The sequence below is a fragment of the Anolis carolinensis genome, chromosome 1 (assembly GCF_035594765.1).
Source record: "Anolis carolinensis isolate JA03-04 chromosome 1, rAnoCar3.1.pri, whole genome shotgun sequence".
In the NCBI taxonomy this organism is placed as follows: domain Eukaryota; kingdom Metazoa; phylum Chordata; class Lepidosauria; order Squamata; family Dactyloidae; genus Anolis; species Anolis carolinensis.
Genome location: NC_085841.1, coordinates 272,428,142 through 272,455,954, shown reverse-complemented (window position 1 = coordinate 272,455,954; position 27,813 = coordinate 272,428,142). Strand labels below are relative to the sequence as shown.

Here is a 27,813-nt window from a genome sequence, read left to right as displayed (position 1 = left end):
GGCCCCCATTCCTCCCTCAAAACTTTCCAGAGGGGCCTGCAAGCACTGCAGGCCCCTCTGCAGATTCCTCCTGATGCTTGAAAATTATGTGTCAAGAAGTGAGGGGGGGGGAGGGATTTCCAAGCGCCAGGAGGACTTTCCAGAGGGTAAGTTTTGAGGGGAGCGGGTGGGCTGGGGGATGGCTGATGCTATCCTGGGTGGACCTTTATTTGACCTGGGATGGCATCTGGTCACCCACTAAGGGAAAGTCTGGGGTTGTGGGAGGTGTGGGGACTGAAACCCAGGAGGAAGCAGGTTATTTTAACCCGCTTCCTCCTGGATTTTAGGTAAGTGTAGAAGTGCCCTCATTTCCAGGATTTAAATAAGCATTTCAAAAATCCAGTAACCACTCATTAACTGAAAAAGCAGATTTATGAAAATCGAGACTCCAGAAAATAGCAATACATTTATTTACTAAACAAAATGCACAAAATACATAATGCAAGCCTTTAAAGCTCCACTAGCTTCTACATCTAGCAAAAAGGGATTATAAATCGTGTCCTCCAACCAGGGAAAGTGAAAGAAAGAAGTTTTCATTGCCAGATTGTGTCCTTCACATACTGAGGAGCTGCTGGATGCAGTGTGTTTTCCTTCCATATGCAGTTGTGTCTGGCATGGCAATTGATTGTTGCTGATTTGGAGCCTATAAGTTTTGATTACCTAGTCAGTAAAAATAATAATTGCTACCACAATGGCATTTACCGTTTTCTTAGATTTCCATGTAAATCCATGTCTTCTAGTACCTAAAATGTAGTTTGGCATTTCTCAGAAAAATCTAGTTTAGTGTAGCGAAATTAACTAAATGAATAATAATACAAAATATTAATGGAATATATTTTGTAATAGTTTAGCAATTTTGCGGTGATAACGTTCTGCTTATTTTAAAAATAAAGACCTTCAACATGAACCTATATGTTTTTGCTTGATTAACTAATTAGATGTGATTGAGCAATCAATTGTTTTTCTTCACTTTTCTATACCTTTGTATTTAGGACCTCATCCAGTTACCCGTTCTTATTTTTCTCCAGTCCAATTTCATTATTATGGGTAGAGTGAGAACAAAATTGCTAGAAGCAACAAAGCAAAATAGCAAAAGCCAGGTTGGTGATGGAAAAATCATTCACTCTAACCTATGTGAAAAAGGTGGATACTTAATTTTTTATGGGGCTGTCCCATTGTGTATAGTGTGGTTCTGAAAGAAAAGGCACAAGTTAAATTAACTACTGAGCAATTCAATGTAATGCAAGCTAACAAAGAGGAAATTTGGAGATTTAAGACAGTTAATTTCTGTTCAAGTTAAGAGGACTACCTGATTTCAGACACTCTTTTGTTGATCTTATTACAGTTCACTTGTAGCATCTGGATACAGTGAGTACAGTTAATTCAGTCAAATATTTTTTACAGCTCATTCTTATGTTGAGAAAATTTGAGATGGTAAAATCTGATCTGTAGTCACAGTCAATTATGATATGTTTTTACAATTTATTTTTGTTTTTTACAGATGATTCTTTGGGACTGGGATTTAACGCACTGGTATAAACCTTACTATCAGGTCAGTGTGTCTTTAATATGTTTTCAAAATTCCAATGTTGCTAATAAGTAGATAAATGATTAACAAATATTCCTATATACAGGAAATATCTGCTTATCTAACTAGGTTGGGAAACAGAGCACTCTTGAAACTGGATTTCATTGAAAACTGAAACTCAGGGCTTTTTTTAATTTGTAAATAAATTTTGACCACTGAAAATTTTTAATAATACTATTGCACCTCAGGATGTAGACTGAAGTCTACAAAAGGCGATACTACCAACCTCTTCCTCTCAATTTTAGTTATCTCAGTTTCAAACACACAAGTAAAGATGCATTGTATAATATTATATAGTTTACGTTTGTTTGTGTGACTTATGATGACCTATAGGGTTTTCTTGGCAAGATTTGTTCAGAATCTCTGCCTCAGGGAAAGACAAGATCAAAGTCTTCTCCATTTGATTAACTTTCAGTTTGTTTTTTTTTATACTGTCTATTTGATTCTAGGGTTTTTTGATTTGCACACCAGTCCACTATATATGGCAAAATGTTTCCACCTGTTGCTAACATGTTCAACATATGTTAGAAACACTATTGTAAAATTTAGCCATTCTTTCTGGCATCAAATTTAAAGTGTTTTATGCATACACTTCTGATGTGCATGGTCTGATTATAGTTATCTGTTGTAAAACACACGTGATATGCTCAAAGAAGTGAAACATGTGTGGACAGCATAGTTAATGCAAATTGAGAGGTGATATAAATATTTTACCCCATTGGAGTTATAAATTAAATTTACTGCTCCCTTAGATTTTCTAGACATTGTTAAATCTTGGCTTCCATTCATCTCACTTTCCCTGGAAAACTATAGCCAACACTCCAGGTTCATAAGGCACACTGCTAACATTACATGGCCAAACAATCCGAAGTCAGTAAGATTCTTGCATTTTAATACCAAAGCTAATGTTTTAAAACAATCCATTTAATGTTGACTGTTTTAGGGGGAAAGAAAATTCTTAATCAAGAAGTACTTTACTTTCTGGAACATACCTTTTAAAAATATGTTTTTAAAGATTAAGCCTTGTAACAGTACAATTCCCAGGATTCCGTAACATTGGAATTTTCCACAAGGTACAATAAAAAGTCTTAAAGATGGTACCACATTCCTTTTTTTCCCTTCCCTCTCCCTTTCTCTCTCTTTTTTACACTATATTATCAGGGACTGTATTTCTCCTTGGTAGAGATATTCCTGTAATGTTTGGCATAACTAAGTCCCTTTCCAACACATTTTCCTAGCAACATTTTTATTGCTTCCTGATGAGAACTTTATTGCTTCCTGATGAGTTCTACTGGGGTTTTAGTGATGAATGACCTAATCATTGTAATTTAAATAACTTCCAAGCTGCAGTCCTATACTTACCTGGGCGTAAGCCTAATTGGACTCAATAGGACTTACGTCTGTAGATTTTTATAAAATTGTTGTTCATCACTCTAATATAATGTCTTTCCATTTTTGGAGTGCACTAAAATACAACTCTGTTACTTGGAGCCTGAGTAGTCACTGGAACTTGTGGGGCCATGTTTGAGTGATCTAGCTTTTTTGGATAGGAGTAACCTGGCAACACTAGTTTGAGAATTGGTAATGCAGTGCATTCTGCATGGGCTTGCACTGAACACAACTTGGAAATGTAGCAGTTAGTCTACTGACCAGAATATTATGCAGACAGGATGTAATACTTAACTTAAGAGAATTGCCTTGGTTGTCACGCTTCCAAAACTCAGGGTCCTGGTAATAACATTTAAATCTTTTAATAGCTCGGGATATCAATATTTAAAGAAACCTTTCTTCCTATATGCCAGTCTGAGGACTGCAGGTGTAGTTTATGGTCCACCAGCTGGAACACAAAATTGTTTGAGGACATATGGTAAAAAGCTTTTCCAGCATTAACATTTCTCATGTGGAATGACTTTTTATTGGAAGCCCAATTGTGGTTTAATTGCAGTGCTGAGTTAAAACTGAGATTTTTATTAAAGCTTTTAGGGTGTAATTTTTTTCAATCAACTCTGCTTTAATTTTTTAATTATTCAACTTTTAAAATAATTAAACTGTTTTGGATACTTTTTGAATGTTTATATAAAAGTTTTTCAAACTGTTTCACAACATGTTAGTATGTCAGCTGCAGTATGTAGGTATGTCTCACAAACGTAACAAGAAATGGCAAAAATATTGGAAATGTATGTTACTATCTTACAAATAATATTTTTAAATATATAAATAAAAGGTTGTTATGGGATATGTTGTGTCTCCATACATTTGTACAAGTTATATATGTCCATATCGCTTAGAAGGGGTTGGTTTCACTTCCAATTGCTACTAAAACTGAATTACTATGCTGCGAAATGATGTATGTCTAAAAATGTGTTCCAAACATGAAATTTTTGGAAAGCTCTAGTATATATTTTTTATTGTTTTCAATTTTAAATTGTTTAAAATATTTTACCATAAACCAGTCTGAGGGTGGTTCTACACAGGCATTAAAATGCAGTTCCAATCAGTCTCAAGGTCAGGGTGCCCAAAAAACGTACCCCCCTCCAATGTGCACCATAGCACATCCTGCCAGAAACAATATACTAAAAAAAACTCACGGTAAATTCCAGAGTAGGTCATAAAATCCACTGAAGCCAATCACTGTATATCCCATGCAGAACTGGAATCGAGACAAAAATGTGGAGCACTCATCAAGACAGGGCTAGTGCTGATGTATTTTTAAAATCTGGAAACAAACACCTCCCCAACAGAGAAAGCGACACTGTTCATGAGCTGCTGCCCATCAGGACTCATCCTGCCAATGCTAATCAGCGCATTCCACCGGATGAGGTACGAAAAAATATGCACAGCGTCAGATTAATCCGCATTTAGTGGATTTCTATGGTCACTGCTCCTGGGTTGCCAGTACATGTGCTCTGTAGCAAATCAGTTCTCTTTAATCCATATATTGACTCCGTTTAAATGGCTGTGTAGAACTGGCCTCAGATCCTATGATATAAAGCAGATATTAAGATTTTAATAACATCAACTATTACAACAATACACTTTAAACAGATTTCAAGTAATCCACCATTTTCTTTATCCTATGCTTAAAGAAGAGAATAAATGATATATATACTCATAAGATCTTGTTTGATAAAATATGTTATGGTATTGCCTATATATCATATCAAGATATTGAAGATCTGTATCTCTATTTATGAATATTTTTATATTCAACTTCATAATAAAAAGGCTGCTGTTACTAATAGCTCATTGTTTTTGTTTCAGAATGCTTGCAGTGGAAATGGGATTGATCTTTCTATACTAAACGAGACTCGCAACATGGTGTCTGATCTTCTGAATGATCCCGTCCTTCCCCCACATGTGATCTCTTCACTTCGAAGTATCAATAGTTTAATAAGTACTTTCTCAGGCTCATGTAAACCAAAGCTTAACCTGTTTACTCCCTTTCCGGGGTTTTATCCATATCCAGAAATGGAAGACTCACCTGAAAGAGGAGACCGTAAACCATACAAGGTTAAAATACTACAATTTCAGTCATTGCATGATATTCTAATATATTATCTAATATATTTTATAAAATTTGAAACCCTGTATTCCAGATTTTTTACTCACATGGTAACTTTTCATATTAGTTTGTAATCAACAGCTTTCAAAACCAATGAAGCAGTGTTTACCTATATATTAGGCTTGTGCACACTTTCGGAGTGGTCAGTTTCCTTCAGCCAATTCGGCTTGTTTGGCTTGGCCGGATGGCCGTAACGGCAAGGGCCCAGCCGTCACATTTTCTGGTCCGTAATGGGACAATGTGGCAGCCAATCACGGCCCCTCCTTCCCTATTTGGCATCGCAGTTGCCTCCTGGCTTCAGTGTATTTTTTTGGCTTGGCTTCCGGTTTGCCCTCTCTCGAATCTTTTTAATTTTCCTTTATTTTCTTGATTCTTTTTATTTAGTGGGACTGACGGAGTTGGGAACATGCGGGACAGGTGGGTGGGGTGCGTTTGGGAGCTTGGAGAGTTACCCTTTTAGCTTTTTTTTCTCTCTCCTCCTCTCTTCCAGAAAATACTTCTAAAAGATAATAATTATTCAAAATATTAATCCCAGAAAACAAAAACAAAAGCCTTATTCTCAGAAAGCTACTACCACTTAGTTACTTCTCCTCTAGAGTAGAAAGTAGAAACAGCTTAAAGGAAGCATTAAACCTGTGATGACTCATGGGCCATGTAGTCCCGTTCCTAGCGCTGTTGTGACAGATGAAGAGGAAAACTTGGGTTTTCCACCGTTTCAGCCAGAATTGGAACTTTCCCAGCCTGAATTGGAGCCCTTGCACCTGCAGGAGGTTTGTCTACCAGAAATCTGCCAAACAAGCCCTGAGTCAAAATCTCCCCCATTTTCTCGCCGTAATTATTATCAACAACAAAAAGGAGTTCAACAGGCTAATCGCAGAAGCCTGAGAATCGCAGCCAGGCATTCAGCTGATTAAGCCTGCTTTCATGAGAAACTTTAGGGAGTTATGCATCTGGACACAGAGATTGACTTTCGGTTCTGTTTCCCCAGAGAAGTGTTCTTTGGTGGGAAAACGAGACCCTATTTAGGTTCTTTGCCCTGTAGGAATCTTGCGGAGTCAATTCGTCAGCAACTGGAGTAGGTTGTGTGTGGACAGCGCTACTCCCGCTTCCAAGCCTTCGTTCCCTCTTCCAAGCCTTCGTTCCCGTTTCCAGCCTTGTTTTGCTCCACGGACCTTGCCTTGCTTCCTAGGTCTCAGCCTTGCTTTCCAGGACCTTGCCAAGTATTTACCACGGATTTTGTCCCTGATCCTCGTTCCTTGTTGCCTCGTATCAAGCCTTGTGTTTCAAGAATCAAGTTTACTTCCTAGCCTTGCATCAAGTTCCTTGGACTAAGAACCTTGTCATCTCCCCTCACTTTGCTTGGCAAGTGAGTGTTTCGGTTATTGGATTACAACTTTGGACCTTAATATTTTATATTGGACATTGTTTTCCTGGACTATAATTGACCTTTCCTGAAAGGTCTTCTTCTGAACTATATTCTACACTTATTTTTATTGACTTTACATATTTCCTTAATAAAGATATTAGATAGATTCTGGCCTCTGTGTATGGTTATTGGTGCTCTGCAGCCTGGGTCGTGACAGTTTGACTCCGCCACCCTAAGCACTAATTAACCTAGGCCAGAATGTCTACCGGAGCCGGACCGGGGGCCCAGCCACTCAGCTACACCATCGACAAGGATGAAGTGGACCGCATCCGTGATAAGCTCAATGCGCAGGAGGGAGAAATAAGGGGATTGAAGGAACGCGGAATCCGTCTCCCGGCCCTGGCGTTGCCAACCAAGTTTTCTGGAGAAGCTTCTAAGGTTCATATTTTCCGTCGCCAATGCCAGGCTTATATAGAGGCCCGAAATGCCGAGTTTCCCCAAGAAGACATCAAGGTGGCGTGGATTTACAGTCTCCTAGACGGGCCAGCGGCCAACTGGGCGACGGCACTGTTCGATCAAGTCTCCCCACATCTGAGATCAGCGCAACATTTCTTGGATCACATTAAGGCGACTTGGGGGATCGAGGACAATTTGGAGGCGGCCGGCCACAGACTCCGGCGCCTCTCCCAAGGGGATAGACCCTTGTCCCAGTACATAGCCGAGTTCCGAGTGCTGGCCCATAACACCGGCTGGAACGACATAGCCCTCAGAGGACAATTTCGGGAGGGTCTCAACATCGAGATGCTGGAGGAAATCTCCAAGGTGGATCCTCCACACTCTCTTGAAGGACTCATTGATCAATGTTTACGAGCTGAAGTCATGCTTGCCAACAGAAAGCAATGGATTCGAGGCCAGAGCGGTAGGGCTGGAGCGAAACCTCCCGCTCCCACCGGCATCCAGCCGCGTCCAGTGTGGAGACCCCCGCCACCAGTCCCATACCCCAGAGGAAGCGAGGAGGTGCCGATGCAGCTGGGCATTGTGCGTCCCAGGTTAGATACTGCCGAGAAGGCCCACCGCCAACGCCTAAATCTCTGTTGGTACTGCGGAAACGGGGGCCACTTTGCCAGAGAGTGTCCAGCCAAAGGAAAGCCCGCCGCCCGTCTGGCGGCGGCGTCCTCCACGGAGACGAAGGCGTCTGAGGCGGCTGGCGTGAAGCCGGCGGGGGAAGCCAGCGACCGGGCGTAGAGAGGCTCGCCAACCCGGTCAAAAACCCCGCTCAAGAGCCGCCAACCGGGGTCCTATTTCTCCTAGTGATCACCTTGTGGTCAGCGAAAAAAGGACCCGTCATGATCCATGCCATGATAGACTCAGGAGCCACAAACAATTTCATTGATAGAGAGTATGCCGACTCTCTGGGATTACAATACCACGATTTCAAGAACGCCCGTGTGGTGCAGGCCATAGATGGCCGCCCCCTCAAGACAGGTCCAGTAAGCCAATGGTCAGAACCCACCAGAATGTGGATAAGGGAACACATGGAAGAGATTTCCTTCTTTGTTACAGAGGTTCCCCACTTCCCTGTGATTTTGGGAATTCCATGGCTGACACTCCACGACCCAAACATCTCCTGGTCCAACAGAGAACTGCAGTTTGCTTCAAAATACTGCCAAAACCATTGTCTGGTAGCCAAGGTCTGCCATGCCACAGACGCTGAACCCATCATCACCTTGCCCAAGAAATACTCAGACTTTTGGGATGTATTCAATGAAAAAGAAGCCGTGAAACTACCCCCGCATAGACCTTATGACTGTGCCATTGACTTGGTGGAGGGGGCCCCGATCCCGCGAGGGCACCTCTACTCCCTGACTGAACCGGAGCAAGAAGCTCTCAGGGAGTTTTTAGAGACAAACCTCCGCAAGGGGTTTATCAGACCCTCTCAATCCCCAGCTGCTTCCCCAGTGATGTTTGTGAAAAAGAAGTCAGGGGACCTACGCTTGGTGGTGGACTATAGGGCATTGAACAATATCACTAAGCGAAACCGATATCCACTGCCTTTGATCTCGGACCTCTTAGACCGGCTTCGAGGGGCCAAGGTTTACACCAAACTGGATCTTCGAGGAGCTTATAATCTAGTTCGCATCAGGGATGGGGACGAGTGGAAGACCGCTTTCCAGACTAAATTCGGTTTATTCGAGTCCCTGGTCATGAATTTCGGTTTAAGTGGAGCTCCCGCAACGTTCCAGCATTTTGTCAATGATATCTTTCAGGATTATCTAGACCGGTTCTTGATTATCTACTTGGACGATTTTTTGGTGTTTTCTAGATCACAATCAGAGCATGAGAACCACGTCAGAATGGTGTTACAACGATTGCGGGATCATGGACTTTATGCCAAGCTGGAAAAATGCGCTTTTGATCTACAAGAGGTAGATTTCCTGGGATACTGTGTCTCGCCACTAGGGCTCACCATGGACCCGGCAAAGGTTTCAGCAGTATTGGAATGGCGGGCGCCAACCAACAAGAAAGAGGTGCAACGTTTCTTGGGGTTCGCGAACTACTACCGCAAGTTCATGCCAGACTTTGCCCGCTGGTCTGATCCAATCACCAGCTGCATCCGTGGGAAACAGCCTTTCCGCTGGACAGAGCAAGCAGAGAAAGGTTTCCAGCAACTAAAGAAATTATTCACGTCCCAGCCAATCCTCCAGCACCCAGATCCTGAAACCCCTTTTGTCGTGCAGGCGGATGCCTCCGATGTGGCAATTGGGGCTGTACTCTTACAACCAGTGGGAGATCATCTTCACCCTTGTGCCTTTTACTCCCGTCAACTGACCGCACCAGAGAGAAATTACACCATTTGGGAAAAGGAACTTTTGGCCATAAAGGCAGCCTTTGAAACTTGGAGACATTGGTTAGAAGGGGCCAAATTTCCCATTGAGGTCCATACTGATCATCGGAATCTAGAGCATCTAAGAACTGCCCGCAAGCTAAATCAGAGGCAACAACGTTGGGCTTTATTCTTTGAGCGTTTTAACTTCCAAATCCATTATGTAACCCCAGCCCAGACCAAGCAAGCAGATGCTCTGTCACGAAAACCGGAATATGCAGCAGGGCGCAAAGAGACCTTTGAGTCCCAACTGCTGCAGCCCGAGAACTTTGCCATGCTCACAGTGGGAAACACCAAATCCACCCTAATTGAATCAACTCCCTATACTCCTGGGCCCCTTTGTGCTCAGGAAATCAGGGCCAGTCAACAAGCAGATGCCTGGGCTGAGGACCAACTTCGCCAAGGACTACATTTTCCCTTCTCACTTAAGGATGGGTTACTTTGCTATAGAAATCGTGTCTACATCCCTCCAGGACCGGGCAGGGAAAGGACACTTCGTCTGAGTCATGACTGCAAGCCAGCAGGACATTTCGGACTATTTAAAACCATGCATTTGATCCTAAGAGATTTCTGGTGGCCCAAGATCCGCAAGGATGTGGAAAAATATGTCAATACCTGCCCGGTATGCCAGCGTTCCAAGACAAGAAGGGAGAAGCCCTCAGGGCTACTGCATCCCCTTCCTACACCATCCCGTCCATGGGAAATAATTTCTGCGGATTTTATCACCGACCTACCACCTTCCTTTGGATTCACCACGATCCTAGTGGTGGTGGACCTTTTTACCAAATTAGCCCATTTCATTCCCTGCAATGGCCTCCCCACGGCCAAAGAGACTGCAGATTTATTCCTTCAGCATGTTTTCAGATTACATGGATTGCCCAAGAGTTTGGTCACAGACCGTGGGTCTCAATTCACCTCTCGTTTCTGGAAAGCACTACAAAAACTATTGGGCATAGACTCTCGTTTATCTTCGGCTCACCGTCCCCAAACGGATGGGCAAACTGAGCGCACCAATGCCACTTTGGAACAATACCTTCGCTGTTATGTAAACTATCAGCAGGACAATTGGGCTTCCCTGTTGCCGCTGTCGGAGTTTGCCTACAACAATGGTGTCCAGGCTTCAACTAAAGAAACCCCGTTCTTTGCAAACTACGGCTTCCATCCACGTTTCTTTCCTTCAGTCATTGAAACCTCAGAAGTCCCTGCAGCAGAGGACTGGCTGCAAGAACTCACAGCGGTGCAACAACTTTTGCTCCAGCAACTAGATCAAGCCAAGGAGGACTATAAACGCCACGCTGACAGTCATCGCCAGACGGGCCCCGAAATCAAGGTAGGAGACCGGGTTTTCCTGTCCACTCGTTTCTTGCCCTCCCACCGTCCCTGCCGGAAGCTAGATGCCCGTTTCATTGGTCCCTATCCAGTGGTGGCACAACTAAACCCCGTGACCTTCAAACTCCAACTTCCGCGCTCTATGCGCATTCATCCAGTGTTTCATCGCTCCCTGCTCCTTCCGGCGGATGGTGTGCGCCCTGATGTAGACCGGCCGGCCCCCACTCCTGTTTTGGTGGATGGGGAGGAGGAATTCGAGGTTCAGGACATTTTGGATTCTCGCTTTCACCGCCCCCGCATTCAATATCTCATTGACTGGGTGGGGTTTGGCCCCGAAGAACGCTCTTGGGAAGACGCCTCCACAGTCCATGCCCCCGATTTAACCCGCCGCTTCCATCAGACCTACCCCACCAAGCCGCGGCCTCGCGCCTCGGGGAGAGGGCCCTATTTTGAGAGGGGGCTTGAGGAGGGGGATAGTGTGATGACTCATGGGCCATGTAGTCCCGTTCCTAGCGCTGTTGTGACAGATGAAGAGGAAAACTTGGGTTTTCCACCGTTTCAGCCAGAATTGGAACTTTCCCAGCCTGAATTGGAGCCCTTGCACCTGCAGGAGGTTTGTCTACCAGAAATCTGCCAAACAAGCCCTGAGTCAAAATCTCTCCCATTTTCTCGCCGTAATTATTATCAACAACAAAAAGGAGTTCAACAGGCTAATCGCAGAAGCCTGAGAATCGCAGCCAGGCATTCAGCTGATTAAGCCTGCTTTCATGAGAAACTTTAGGGAGTTATGCATCTGGACACAGAGATTGACTTTCGGTTCTGTTTCCCCAGAGAAGTGTTCTTTGGTGGGAAAACGAGACCCTATTTAGGTTCTTTGCCCTGTAGGAATCTTGCGGAGTCAATTCGTCAGCAACTGGAGTAGGTTGTGTGTGGACAGCGCTACTCCCGCTTCCAAGCCTTCGTTCCCGCTTCCAAGCCTTCGTTCCCGTTTCCAGCCTTGTTTTGCTCCACGGACCTTGCCTTGCTTCCTAGGTCTCAGCCTTGCTTTCCAGGACCTTGCCAAGTATTTACCACGGATTTTGTCCCTGATCCTCGTTCCTTGTTGCCTCGTATCAAGCCTTGTGTTTCAAGAATCAAGTTTACTTCCTAGCCTTGCATCAAGTTCCTTGGACTAAGAACCTTGTCATCTCCCCTCACTTTGCTTGGCAAGTGAGTGTTTCGGTTATTGGATTACAACTTTGGACCTTAATATTTTATATTGGACATTGTTTTCCTGGACTATAATTGACCTTTCCTGAAAGGTCTTCTTCTGAACTATATTCTACACTTATTTTTATTGACTTTACATATTTCCTTAATAAAGATATTAGATAGATTCTGGCCTCTGTGTATGGTTATTGGTGCTCTGCAGCCTGGGTCGTGACAAAACCTGAAGCAGAAAGGCATGAGGGGGGGAAAGGCACCACTTCAGGCAAGGCCTGCAGTGCAAATCAAGAGAAAAGAGGACTTTTAAAAGGAAGTCCAGAGTTGGATAGCTCCAGGTCATCGCTCTCCCTTCCCTGGGAAGTTGGAAGCCTCCTTAATATTCCTTGAAAAGCTGTGTTCAGGGAGAGAGCACGCACGCCTGCAGCACCTGTCTCCTCTAGAGTAGAAACAGCTTTAACGAAGCATTAAATCCAGGTCTCCTCTATAGACCAAAGGGAAAAGATCGCAGAAAGAGTGGTATCTTAACTCTGATGCTTTTAATCCAGGTCTTAATGAAGGATATAAGGACAAATGAGGCCATTGCCTAAAATGACAGGAAGGGGAGTCCCCCCCCCCCAATTGCCATCAATGGCCAGATCTAGCCGTATTTTTCAGCTGAGGTATGAAAAAGGCTATCGGACTACCCACCTGTTTTTGGGAGGCATGCAATATGGGGGTCTACTGGTATCTGGCCAGCAAAAATGAATTGAGGTTCAGCCAAAATGCACAAACCTACTACAGTAGAGTCTCACTTATCCAACATAAACGGGCCGGCAGCATGTTGGATAAGTAAATATGTTGGATAATAAGGAGGGATTAAGGAAAAGCCTATTAAACATCAAATTAGGTTATGATTTTACAAATTAAGCATCCAAACATCATGTTATACAACAAATTTGACAGAAAAAGTAGTTTAATACGCAGTAATGCTATGTAGTAATTACTGTATTTACGAATTTAGCACCAAAATATCACGATGTATTGAAAACATGGACTATAAAAATGCATTGGATAATCCAGAACATTGGATAAGTGGGTGTTGGATAAGTGAGACTCTACTGTATATATTGCATTACTAGTTATGCTGATAGACTGATGTGTGAGTAGTAGTAGGGTTAAACTTGAAAGGCAATTTTTGCATTCACTCCCTTTTAATGACATGTCCCTACCATAAACACAAATGTTAAGTCAAATAATTTGCTGATTATTCAGTACAGAAAATCTTGTTGGGCTCTGGATATTCAACTCTTGTATTGCCTCAGTTCTCTTCCCACAAATTTCAACCTTCATAATTCCTTTCCCTTTCTGCCCGTTGTAATCTACAACAGTTATTTTGTACTGCCTAAGTACTATTTAGAGGTTTTGTCCTGTCCTAATTTTTCCTTGGCTTCAACTGTGCATGTATCTGCTATTTATGAATACCCCTAGATTCTGTATTTCTGATCCAGTGCTTCTTTTGATCAACTTCCTTTAGTTAGCTTCTATCTTGTTCTATTGCTCTGCTAGTCCTCCCATAGTTACTTTCCCCTTTTCTGTTTAGCCACTGTTTTGCTTTGTGTGACTCGTTATTCCAGAATTTTCTCTCATTTCCTTCGGGTTCCCTTGTGAGTTTATTATCTATTTTGTAGCTTTATTTCAGCCTCTGTGAATCCTTCAGTGTCCTCGTTTTCCTGGTTCCTGAAATCTCTTTCCAATATTTTCATTCCAGTGTGAAGTTTTGATTCCAGCAAGACTTATGATTTTTCAATCCTTAAAGAATCTAGATAACAAATTGTTTTTAATTTTGTAAGAAAGCAAACATTTCATTTTGCCACACCAGCTCAGCTTACCACTATCGCATACCTCACTGCCACAAATGTACTATCGAGCTCTTCATTTAATATTTGAATCCGTCTTTTGCTCTAGGAAGTTTGAGTATAAGTTGTTGTGTGCCTTCAAATTGTGACTTACTGTGACCCTAAAATGAATTTATCACAGAGGTTTCTTGGCATAGGGAGTTTGCCTTTTACTTTATTTGAGGCCAAGAGAGTATGGCCCCATCTACACTGCCATATAATACAGATTGAACTACGTTGAATTGAATTATATGGGTACATTGCCATATGATCCAGTTCAATGCAGTTACTCTGTATTCTGAAAGTGGATTATATGACAGTGTAGATCAACCTAAGTCTTGTCCAAAGTCATCAGTGGGTTTCCATGGCTGCGTAGGGATTTCAATCTTGGTTTCTAGAATTGCAGCCCAGCACTTAAACCACTACACTATGCTGGGAATTTTGAGGCAGCAAGAAAAATAGAAATGCCCAACATTTTAATGTATGCATTTAAGTTTAAATTAAATGAAATTGCCATTTGGAATATACCTTGATGTACTTGGAATTATCTTGATGCATTTAAACCATGAATGAGCAAAGTGTGGCCCTATGTTGTTTCATATCAATTGCCTGATGAAACACTCTGAAAAATGTCATCTTATAACAGTTACATCCTATTTCTGAACACAACTTTAGCAGTGTAAAAGAACCCGGGGTCAGCAAAATTAAATTTCAGTGCCAAATGGAGGGAGAATCATTTGAATAGGGTGGAATCATTCAAGAGGGGCTTTAGGTAAAGTCAGAGGAAGCGGTACAGCCTGCCAAGGTCAGGTGAAGAGAAAAAAACAAGATCCTTGGAAAATACCCATCCCTGATTTAACCTGGAAAATAAATGTATTGAATAAAGCTATGTATTGCTGTAGAAAAACACAGCCATTCTTTACTCATTCAACAGACAATGAACAGCCGAAATAGTTTACCAACTCCACAGTTAAGGCGGAGTTCAGGAGCAACAGGTTTACTGCCTATTGAACCATCTTCTAGGTGGGATCGCAGTACTGGCAAGCGAGTACATCTTGAGTATAATTCTTCAAGGTAAGGGCTGTATTAATATAAAATTTCTTAGTTTCCATCTTGTTTAGTAATTATTAACTTTTGAAATAAAAACATTCAAATAAAATAGAAAATTGAGTTGAAGATAGAGAAAATGTTTCCAAGGAAAAATTTTAATTGGACTATTTTTTACTATTATAAACATGTTTACAAATCAACAGTGTATGCTTTAATTCCTTCGTTCATCCAGAACAGTGGTTCCCAAACTTATTTGGCCTGCCACCCCCTTTCCAGAAAAAATATGACTCAGCGCCCCCTGGAAAGAGGGGTGTGGCTTAGAGGGGTGGGCATGGCTCCTGCTCAAGAGGACAGGGCTGAGCCTCTCCCTAGTCCAAGATGCAGGGCTGCGAGGGAAGATGGGTGGGGTCACAAATGGATGGCCAGGACTGGGATGGGCGGAGTTATGAGCTCTGAGGCAGGGTTGAGCTTCTATCCCTGTCCTGTGGCGCCTGCCAGGACACAGGGGGTGGGGCCTCTTCCCAAATGCCTGACGGGGCTTAACCTCTATACCCCACCCCCGTGTTCTAACAAGCGCCTCAGAGGCTCAGCCCTGTCTCGCGCTCTTGGGAAGAAGCCCCACCCCCACCCCAGCCCCGCCTTTTAGTCCTAAAAGGCCTCTCAGGAGAGAGGCTCAGCCCTGTCTCGGGCTCTTGGAAGGAGGCCCCGCCCCCTTCCCTAGCTCCGCCCTCTGTGTCCCAACAAGCGCCTCAGGAGAGGTATAGATTCTCAGCCCTGTCTCGGGCTCTTGGGAAGAAGCCATGCCCACTCCTCTAGCTCCGCCCCCTGTGTGTCCTAACAGGCGCCTCAGGTGCTCAGCCCTGTCTCTGGCACTTGGGAAGAGGCCACACCCCTCCTCTGGCCCTGCCCCCGTGTCCTAATAGGTACCATCACTGCCCCCCTGGATCGCTCCAGCGCCCACCGGCTAGTGGTAGCGCCCACTTTGGGAATCACTGATCCAGAATATCAAAAGGACAACACTCTAATACATAATAAATATTTGATGGCATGATTAATTCTAAACCTCAGATGTTAAAAGAAATAATGAACTGAGATAAATTCCTCTGTCAAATCAGTAGTGGTCAAAGGGTTGCCTGTGGGCTTTATGTGACCCTTGACGCAACCCTTGAGACCCCCAAAACCATTAAAAGGTGGGGGGGGTGTCACGTGTCAGGCAATTTTATAAACAATTTACAAAATTGCAAAATAAAATATTTTAAAATGATATAAATACAATAGTGGTTTAAAAATAAAGCAGACAATATTAATGGAACCTCAGTAATACATCAAAATTTAATTGTTTACTTGTATAGAATTTAACGTTTACTTATAAATATGACAACAGAATAAGAAGATGTCTCAGTAAAACTTCCACAGTGAAACAGGCTTCTCAAAGAAGTCTTTTTACATCAAATATGTCCAGAAAAATTATCATGAAATCGGGTAAGAAAGGATGCCTCAAAAACTACTCACAAGTCAATGCTGCTGCTGCAGCAAAAAAAAAAAAGAATTTAACTGAATGAAATGAACATTTATTAAAAAGAAATCTGACTGAAAGACATGACAATTTATAACTATGTCACCAGATCAGTAAATAAGTAATGTATCTATAAAGTGCTAAGAACAATGACAACGGTAATAAAACTGATCCAGTATATAAAGGAAATATAAATAGACTAGACTGACAATTTAGGTAGTCATTCATGTTAACTTTTATTTCTGTATCCAGAGGGGATACTTATTTAAGTTGCCTGTTTTTGGGGTTGGGAGAAGGGCTATCTTGATCCTAAAGCAGCTGTGGGGAGTATTTGTCTGCAGTGTTACTAATATCACCTATCATGTTCTACATATCTTAATAATAACAACCATACCTTAATCAGTTTTTGATCTGTGACTACATGTAAAACCTTTTTTTTAAAAAAGGAGCAAACATAAAGCAACAATCTTTTACTGTAAGTAAAATAATATTATATTAATGTGATTTTTCACAAATGGTTAATTAGCATTACAATTTCTATAAATTTATTATTTTATAAGTATAGGTATTTTATAAGTATAGGCAGTCCCTGAGCTACAAACATTTTGATTTACAAACAACTCATATTTACGAACGGGGATGAGACAAAAGAGGTGAGATAAATCTACCCCTAGAAAAAAAAATCGCTTCCAAAAGAGTTATGATGGAGAAAAGGTGTCTCGACTGAAGCTTTATCACCAATTCTTGTTCTCACAACAAGCCAGATTTCTCAAAATCCAGTGATCACAGGGACAGAAAGTGAGAAGAAATCTTCTGAACAGAGGTACAGACAGCAAAACAAACACTACAGGGGTGTAAACCCTTCCGTATACTATCCAAAGGATATGTGTGTGTGTATGTATGTATGTATGTATGTATGTGTGTGTGTGTGTGTGTGTGTGTATATATATATATATATATATATATATACACACACACACACACACACACACACACACACACATACACACACACACACACACACATATATACATACATATACATATATAAATAAATATCTGGAGTTACACTTAACAAATGTACCTGTTCTGACTTACATACAAATTCAACTTGAGAACAAGCCTACGGAGCCTATCTTGTTCATAGCTTGTGGGCTGCTTGTACTACAGAGCTCTAAAATGGTTCTTAACTAATGGGCATTAGTAAGGTCAAACAGTTGTTATACAGGGAGTAGAAATTTGATTAACTTTCATATAAATTATATTAAAATTCATCTTTATTTTTTCACCCAGAAAATAAGATGCAAGGCTCTAAAGACCTTACATCTTTAAAATATGTATTAAATTGTGTGGTTTGTATGTATTGTCAAGCTTTCAAACAGCAGATGGCATCATTTAGCAACATATCTGCAAGCTTTTAAATAGTAACCAAATGGTTTCTTTAACAATTATTAGTGTTAAAATTAAATAATACACAAAACAGCCTTGATCAATATTATTAATGCTAAATATGCATTGGGACAATAATTAGAAGTATTGTCTCCCCAAGAGTATGGTTTTATTTTGATAAAGCTGTATGAATGAACAAATATTTAAATGGCTGTTCTCAATAAAAAGTGAGTATTTTTCAAAATTGGTGATAGGAAAATTGTCTATTGAGGAAGTTGGCACAATATGTCTAATGAAGCTAATACATATGTCATTTCAAATCATATAGCAAATAATTCACTTTTGTGCTGTTAAGTGAGTTCCAATTGCTCGAGGAACAAAATCTGTTACAGTGCAAAAGTTGTTGTGGCTCGATTATACCTCAAGGGGCAGAGCTGTGTATGTCACTGAGGTGAAGGAAGGAGGATAGATAAAGGGCAAAATCCATGTATGTTCATTAGAGAAAGAAGAGCTGAAAAAAAGGAATGGAAAGGGAAAGATACATGGAAACTATTGAAAAGAATGAACCAGATGTTTCGTAATGTTTCTTAATTTTCAAAGGGATTGTTTCTATTGAAATTCTACTTGCATATGCCATTTGTAATTTGGTAGGTAGAAAAGTACAGCACTGTAGGAAATAATAAATGGAATCCTTTGACACCCTCAAAAGAGTTTATAAATGGGAAAAAGTGCAATGATAAAACATTCAGGCAGATATGGCCCGTACCTATCACAGTGGTTCTCAAAATTTGGGCAGATCTACACCGACCCACTAAAACAGGATCAATTTAATGTGGGGTATGCAGGATCAGCCCTGGGATGGGTCACATAGCTGCTGTGGAGATGGGAGTGAGTCCTGACTGCCCAGTGGGGCCAAACATGGTTCGGTGCTTCTAGACGGCCAGCCTTACCATCCCCTCTCATTCTCTCATGTTGCAACAGTCCCTGACCATAACACAGGTCCTATCTGCAATGATGTCATCGGGAGCAACAGGGAAGGGGAAGAGGAGATCCACTGGGGTTTGTTTTCAGGATGCCCTGTAGAGATCCAAATCTGTAGTTCAAGTCCCATTATGTAAATGCTGTCCCTGATATGCAATGGCAAACGGCTCAGATAAATGTTGGAGAGAGCCTGAGGATCCATGAAATGATGGAAGCTACAGCAAGGTATACCTACACATCAGCATACTGTTCAGCACACAGCAAACTCAAGATTTGTTTTTGGATTTTTTCCCCTTAATATTATCAAGCCCAATTGGTTGAATCCGTGGGTGCAGAACTGTGGATATGGCCAACTGCATGCTAATGATGCAATATCAGTACAGTAATTTTTGCCCTTTTCTTCCATTATGTTTCAACCTTTGTACCATTTTTGTGATGAAAATTATTGCAAACTGTATTGCAACATCTGGAGGAATATGAAAAACAGAGGGACAACAGAGTTGTCTTTTGCCTTTCTTTAGATTTAATCCAGGAATTCCCTTTTGCAAATAGTCGGGGTGAGCTCCCACTGTCAGCCCTAGCTTTTGACAACCTATTAGTTTGAAAGCATGCAGTGCAAGTAGATCAATAGGTACTGCCTCAGCGGGAAGGTAGAAAGGCGGCCCATGCAGACATGCTATAGCAACACAATTGGAGAAAGTGTACTGATAACAAACACCTCATCATGGAAAAATCGAACAAGAGCACCTCCCCATGGCCAGAGTTGAGCATCGCCTCCAGATGCTAGAGATGATAAAGGGAAGATTTTATCTTTGTCTGTGTATTGTATGTCATTGTTCACTGTATAAAAAGGCATCGAATGTTTGCCTTATATGTGTACTGTAATCTGCTCTCAGTCTCTGGGGAGATAAAGCGGAATATGAATAAAGTGTGTATTATTCAGAGAGGATGGTAAGTAATGGTTGAATGATTGGGTTTACATTACAGGTGATTTGTATCTTTCTTATTTTACCAGTTTTAATGTGTCTGCTTTGAATTTATGTGCAGCAATATTTGTTTGTAAGACACGTTCTTAATCATTTCCATTACTGTAATTTTGGTCTGTAGGTTTTACATTTTAATCACAAGATTACAATATGTTTTATTTTCATTTTAATTAAGTAAAATAACATGAATAAATCTTGTTGATTTTGTCTCAATTAGCCAAGGATCTTACCCCAATGGACCTCTTAACACAAACCTGTTGACAATACCAAAACAAAGATCATCTTCAGTGACATTGGCTCACAGTATAGGATCAAAACGAGCCGGTAGGATAAAAATGTATTGCTTCTCTTTAACTTGTCTTTTAGCTGTAAAAATATCTAGGGTTGTGCAAAATAACAGCATACTGCATGCTATCTGTTTGCTGGAAGAAAAACATACAAAAAAGTTGCTTATAGTAACAGTTTGTTACATGAGGCTATTGTATACAACTTAATATATTGCATATTGTTTTTCTGTCTTAAAATAAACATTTTTCTATCAAAACACATACACTTAGTTTTATCCTCAATAAGGGTCAATATTTATGTGTTTTAAGTTAAATCCCTAAAAAAATTACTCAGCTCTATGCAGATAAGAATTTTGTTGTTTTTAATTGCTCTGAAGTCTGCTTTGATTTCATGATGACCCTATGAATGAGGCACCTCCATGTTTCCCTGTTATCAAATAGCCTTGCTGTTAAGAGTAGTCACTCCAAAAATCATATCACAACTATGAAGTGAGGCGATCTCATATCATGTCCAAATGATTTTGAAATTTAAAAGAAGCTTAAAGTAGTTCTGAGCACCATAGGAAGGCACTAAAAAGACTCAATAACATCTTTAGACTGTGGTTGTGAAATATGCAAGATCTCAATTTCCATTGTTTGCTTTTTTTTCACAAAGAATTAGTAATTAAGGACTTACCTACAACAGAAATATAAACTAATAATATGCTTTTATGTTTTCTATTTGTTGTATTTCTACTTTCTTTTCTGGTAAAGAGAGATTATCAGTGCAGATAATAATTAGCACAAAATCTTGATAAAAGTGAATAAACTAAAACCAAAACATACTTTAACATACATCATTAAAAGAGAATGCCATCATTCTGCCAGTTTTTCTAGTTACCACACCCCCCCTCCCCCAACAAATGAGCTTAAATGCATTATATGGTCAGTGTAGATTCATATAATTGAATTCAATGTAATTCAGCTGCATTATATGAGTGTACACTGACCATACATATAATGCAATTTCACACTACATTGTATTTCAGTGTAGATGTGGCCACTGGGAGGCAACCTAACTTCCTTCCACGGGAAATTCCATGTTTTCTCAAATTCTCATCAAATGTGTCTCTAGTAGTGAAATCATATGCTGGATCTTTTGCCCTGTTCTTGATGAAAGATTGGTAAGTATGCCCCCTCAATGGATTGTCACCTTGCCGTGGTGAGGGGGCTTGCGTGTTCCAATGAACCTGTGGGCACAACCACTGGAGTGATGCACTCCCAGGAGTGGCCGCAGGGGAGGTTCCAGACCAAGCACAATCCGAAGACCCAAAGACCTCAACGGCGGAGCAGGCGGAGGATAACATGGTACATGTTACAACGGCTGTGAAGGCGGAAGAAGGCTGCAACAGACTGAGAAGCCACTGTTGTTGTGTTAACCACATCACTGCTGGAACCTCACTCTGTGAAGACTGTGTGTTGACCGGCCGTGCACCGACCTCCACACATTAAAAAAAAATCACGCACAGGCGTCTTCCAACAAAAATAAAAACAAACCTACAAAAGTCCCATGGCGATCAGCGAGTGGCGACGGGGGCAGGACTGTGAAATCTGGAAGCCCCTAGTCACAGACTGGCACATGGGCGGTGGATATGGACTCAGTCGTTCTACCTCAAGGACCGAGGCAGTTGAGTAGTCCGGCAGCTGTATCCATGACTGAGCAGCCCTTTTTAGGATCCCCTCTGCTCACCCCACACGGGGAAGGGGCTAGAAAAGGTGCCCTAAACATAGTCTGCCTCTCCTACCCTGACTAGACTGCCGCGTCCAGAGGGGTCACCACTCTGCGGCCAAAAAAGAAAAATGAACTTTGGAACATGGAACGTACGGACATTGTTAGATAACACTGACAGCGAACGCCCCGAATGCAGGACTGCTCTCATTGCAAGGGAGCTGGGACGCTTTAAGATCGACATAGCAGCCCTTCAGGAGACCCGGAGAGCAGGAGAGGGACAGCTGAAGGAAGAAAAGGGAGGCTACACCTTCTTCTGGAAGGGACTGCCTGAAGAAGAGCGAAGAATACACGGAGTTGGCTTTGCGATCAGAAACGACCTGGTGAAGCACCTGACTGAAGCACCCACTGGCATCAACGAACGACTTTCAACCCTCCGAATTAACCTTGCCAAAAACCAACAGGCAACCATCATATGCGCCTATGCACCAACTCTAGATGCTGCCGAAGACATCAAGGAAAATTTTTTTACTGTCAGCTGGATACCATCCTATCGGAGATACCTAAGGAGGACAAAATCATCCTCCTGGAGGACTTTAATGCAAGAGTTGGAAGGGACTCTGACCTGTGGCCAGGGATCATAGGAAAAGACGGGGTCGGAAACAGCAACTCGAATGGCATCTTGCTTCTCACCAAATGCGGAGAGCACAACCTTGTCATCACCAATACGCTCTTCCGCCAGAAAAACAAGCTCAAGACATCATGGAAGCACCCTCGGTCAAAGCATTGGCACCTCCTGGACTATGTTATCACACGTGCCAGAGACCGCCGCGATGTGCTTCTCACAAGAGCCATGACAGGTACTGATGACTGCTGGACAGACCACAGGCTAATCCGATCCACGATGGCTATCAAGATCGTCCCCAAACGCAGACTCCAAGGAAGAAAAACAAGGCGCAAAATGAACACCCAAGCCCTTCAGGAGCCCTCCAAACGAGCCCTTCTCCAAACAACACTCAAAGATCATCTACCCACAGAACACCCCGAAAATGTTGAGGAACATTGGAACAAACTGAAGACCTCCATCATCACAGCCTGCGAAGAAAGCATTGGATACCTAACTAAGAAACATCAAGACTGGTTTGATGATAACGACAAAGAGATCCAACAGCTGATTGATAACAAAAGGAAAGCCTTCCAAACATGGCAGAGAGACACCAACTGTGCTGCCAAGAAAAAGATCTATGCCAGTGCAAAAGCTGAGGTCCAAAGAAGGACCAGAGAACTCAAGAACATCTGGTGGACAAAGAAGGCTGAAGAAATCCAACACCTTGCAGATACCCATGACGCTCAGGGATTTTTCAAAGCCACAAAGATCATTTACGGACCAAGAAACCATGGCATACAGCCCCTACGCTCATCAGATGGAACCAAAATTCTGAAGGACAAAACATCAATTGCACTACGTTGGAAAGAGCACTACCAGAACCTGCTGAATCGCAGCTCCAATGTGGCCGAAGAGACCCTCTCACAAATCCCGCAACAACAAACCAGGGATGAGCTTGCAGCACTGCCTAGTTTGGAAGAAGTCAGCAATGCCATCAGCCAACAAAAAAACAACAAAGCCAGCGGACCTGATGGGATTCCTGCTGAAATCTTCAAAGAGAGTGGACCTGAGCTGATACAACAACTCCACCAGCTCATTAAAAAGGTGTGGATGACCGAGAAAATCCCAGCTGACTTCAAGGATGCCACCATCATCACCCTTTTCAAGAAAGGGGACAGAACAGACTGCGGGAACTATCGTGGTATCTCCCTTCTAACCTCGGCCGGGAAAATCCTTGCAAGAATCCTTGCAAACCGCCTTCTCCCTGTCTCAGAAGACACCCTCCCAGAATCCCAGAATGGCTTCCGTCCCTCCAGAGGAACAGTGGACATGATCTTCACTGCACGACAGCTCCAAGAAAAATGCAGGGAACAAAACCAACCTCTGTACATGGCATTCATTGACCTTGCAAAGACATTCGACACAGTGAATCGCAGCGCTCTCTGGACCATCCTCCAAAAAATCGGGTGCCCTGACAAATTTGTGAACATCCTGCGGCTCCTCCATGATGACATGATGGCAACAGTCTTGGACAGCAACGGCTCCCAAAGTGACCCATTTAAGGTGGAATCAGGTGTCAAGCAGGGATGTGTTATTGCCCCCACCTTATTTTCCATCTTCATCGCTATGATACTTCACCTTGTTGATGGGAAGCTTCCCACCGGAGTGGAAATCATCTATCGGACAGATGGCAAGCTATTTAACCTCAGCAGACTGAGAGCCAAAACCAAGGTCACCACAAAATCTGTTATAGAACTCCAATATGCTGATGACAACGTAGTCTGTGCGCATTCAGAAGAAGACCTACAAGCCACTCTAAACACCTTCGCAGAAGCATACGAGAAGCTCGGCCTCTCACTGAACATCGAGAAAACCAAAGTGCTCTTCCAACAGGCACCAGCTAATCCCTCTGCAAAGCCAGGAATACAGCTTAACGGTGTAACATTAGAAAATGTTGACCATTTCCGCTACCTTGGTAGCCACCTCTCCACAAAAGTCAACATCGACACTGAAATACAACACCGCCTGAGCTCTGCGAGTGCAGCATTTTTCCGTATGAAGCAGAGAGTGTTTGATGACCGGGACATCCATAGAGAGACCAAGGTGCTTGTTTACAAAGCCATTGTCCTCCCAACCCTGCTCTACGTCTGCGAAACGTGGACTGTGTACAGACGTCACACCAAACTCCTGGAGCGTTTCCATCAGCGTTGCCTCAGGAAAATCCTGCAAATCTCTTGGGAAGACAGGCGGACAAATGTCAGCGTGCTTGAGGAAGCAAAGACCACCAGCATTGAAGCGATGCTCTTACGCCATCAACTCCGCTGGACTGGCCACGTTGTCCGAATGCCCGATCACCGTCTCCCAAAGCAGCTCCTCTACTCCGAACTCAAGAATGGGAAACGGAATGTTGGTGGGCAGGAAAAGAGATTTAAAGATGGGCTCAAAGCCAACCTTAAAAACTGTGGCATAGACACTGAGAACTGGGAAGCCCTGGCCCTTGAGCGCTCTAATTGGAGGTCAGCTGTGACCAGCAGTGCTGCGGAGTTCGAAGAGGCACGAACGGAGGGCTTAAGGGAGAAACGTGCCAAGAGGAAGGAGCGTCAAGCTAACCCCGACCGGGACCGCCTTCCACCTGGAAACCGATGTCCTCACTGCAGGAGAATATGCGGGTCAAGAATCTGTCTCTTCAGTCACCTAAGAACACACGCCCAAGATACCAAGGTTGGAAGACTATCGTCCTCGAACGACGAGGGATCGCCTAAGTAAGTAAGTAAGTAAGGTAAGTATGGGGCAAGAATACTGTCCAGGTTATGAAATAGGTCCCTTTATCATGTTTAATGTCTAGTTTCTTTTTCTAAAACACTTCTTTCTATTTCCTGATGTACATAATTTCCTGTTTTCCATAGCTCAGCAATTAGCATTCTATAAATACTGAGCAGGGAAAATGGGATAGTAGCACTAGCCCATGTGAATAGCTGTATTGGTTCAAATTAGAAAATTAGAACTGGCTCGGCTGTTCACACCAATCCCAAATACTCTGGAGCATTTCAAAACATTGGCTAACATGGGATAAAATTGGATTTGCTGGTTTTATCCTTAGTTAGAGGCCAGAAGTTCCTGAATGTCATGTAGATGTCCAGAAGCAACTTCCAGCCTTGATTCAGGGTTTGTTGCCCATGTAGATATGCACTAAGCTATTTTAAATCACATCCATGTTGTCTCTGTGCATGTGTGCTTGAATTGGAGAGAGCGAGATTACTCCTACTAGCATGTATAAGATACAAAACAGGTGCTCATTAATATAAAATTTAGACATAGCAATAAAATATAGTCACTTCTGTGATTGTCCATTGTTTTGGAATTACCCTTGTGTGTATTTTATATGTTGGGAAAGTTTGTAAAGTGCCCTGTCAGACTGGATGCTTTTTGTGTGTTGTGCTTCTAATTATTTTTCTTTTGCTTCCTCCACACACACTGTACTCATACTGTAGGAACGTCCCAGAATCCAATTCCTATGACTTCTCCAAGTAGTGGATTTATCTTTGGTGGATACCACAGGTCACCTGTAGAATTTCCTGACACTGCTGATTTTCTTACTAAGCCAAGCATTAATATGAATAAATCTTTGGGATGCACATTTAGTTCTTCAGAGTTTCAGCAACAAATTAGAACGTCTTCACATTATACATGTAGCAGGTAATGATCTCCTTATATTTAATCGGCATTTAAATAACAATATGTAAACAAATTTTGTATTATAGACTTCCATGGGTAAAGTGAAAATACAAGGTTAAGAGGGAAGATCCATTTCCGCTTGATCCCAGACTACTCTTATTTCATGGACCGTTCATGCAACATTTTTCATATTTTGATTACTGTTCTTTGTATTTTATTAAACTTAGCAACTGAAGTGATTTTGTGTTTGGTAGCAGACTGTAGTTACTTTAAAAACTACATGACTGTTTTTGTATTTCCTACTTTATAGACATTGCTTTAAACAATTGTACTGAATCCAATGTTAATCCTGTCTACCCTAGTTCTGTATAAATCAGTGAAAACTAATTTAATTATAGTAGGTTTTATAGTTATATTAGCGAGATTTGGATAACTAAGGTTTAAATCCATTTTTAGACTCATTGAACTTATTTAAGTTTGCACTTACTTACATAAATCACATTAACTCAGTAAAATTATTTGATTGGGGACACTGAATAAGAGCTGCACTGTAATATTTGTTTTTATATGCTACTTAAAGAAACATGATATGCGATTTAAAAACTGTAACTTGAAATTAGAAGTTAGAAATTAGAAATTAAAATTAGAAATGTCTTAAAAAATCTTGTTTTGTTTTCCATAAGTTGTGGACGGCAGTTATTCAAGTCAGTTGCTGCCTCATTATCTGAATCTGTAGCAGAATATCAAAACCACAAAACAGGTGGGTTTATAAATAACATGTTTTTCTATTCTTTGTTTCAATTACTGTCTACTTTTGTAGAAGATGTATTCTTTTAGCTTCATAGAAATCTTTCATATCTGTTGAAAACTGTGATTTTGATTCATTTCAGTGGGCTAGAATTTAAAATTATATTCGAAAGAACTCTACACTATATTACTGTAGTGTATATAGTAATGTAAGTCATATAAGGGGAATTTACTGTCTTTATAAATTGTATAACTTATATTAATGAAATTAAAGGTAAAGGTTCTCCCTGACATTAAATCTAGTTGTGTCCGACTCTGGGGGGTTGGTGCTCATCTCCATTTCTAAACTGAAGAGCTGGCGTAGTCCAAAGACACCTCCAAGGTCATGTGGCTGGCATGACTGCATGGAATGCCGTTACCTTCCCACCGGAGTAATACTTTTTGATCCACTCACATTTGCATGTTTTCGAACTGCTAGGTTGGCAGAAGCTGGGCCTGACAGCAGGAGCTCACCCCGCTCCCTGGATTCGAACGGCTTACCTTTCGGTCAGCAAGTTCAGCAGCTCAGCGGTTTAACCCGCTGCGCCATCAGGGAGCCCTGGTATTACTGAAATACATTAAATCTATGTATTACTGAAATACATAGATTTAAAAACAATTATCAACAATAAAATAATAAAAATTGAAGGATCATATGACTATGAGGATATTGTTTTTGCCTTTTTTCTCTGCCCTCCCCAAAACCCTTAATGTCTTTGATCTGCTCTGTAGAGTTGGAAGACCATTAAGAACAACATAGGACCATGCCTTTAACTCTCGAAATCATAAGAAAAGGAACATGTCTCTATGCTCTTCTCCATTAACGCTGTTTGCCCATTGGCAGCTTTTTCTAAATCTCATCTCTTAGGCCACTTCTATACTTCCATATAAATCCAGATTATAATCTTTGAACTGGATTATATGGCAGTAATAGTTATAATCCAGTTCAAAGCAGGTAATGTAGATTATCTGATTTGATAA

General features: G+C 41.8%; 1 protein-coding gene across 2 annotated transcripts in view; it reads left to right on the top strand.

The window, feature by feature from the left end:
• pde3b (phosphodiesterase 3B) overlaps positions 1–27,813 on the top strand; it is a 105,709-nt gene that overhangs the window by 50,170 nt on the left and 27,726 nt on the right. For both annotated transcript variants that reach the window (XM_062967681.1, XM_062967680.1), the window contains exons 2-7: positions 1,541–1,591; positions 4,889–5,137; positions 14,783–14,922; positions 19,987–20,093; positions 25,863–26,067; positions 26,730–26,806. In XM_062967681.1, coding sequence (XP_062823751.1) covers positions 1,541–1,591; positions 4,889–5,137; positions 14,783–14,922; positions 19,987–20,093; positions 25,863–26,067; positions 26,730–26,806 — 829 coding nt within the window. The remainder of the gene's footprint in view (positions 1–1,540; positions 1,592–4,888; positions 5,138–14,782; positions 14,923–19,986; positions 20,094–25,862; positions 26,068–26,729; positions 26,807–27,813) is intronic.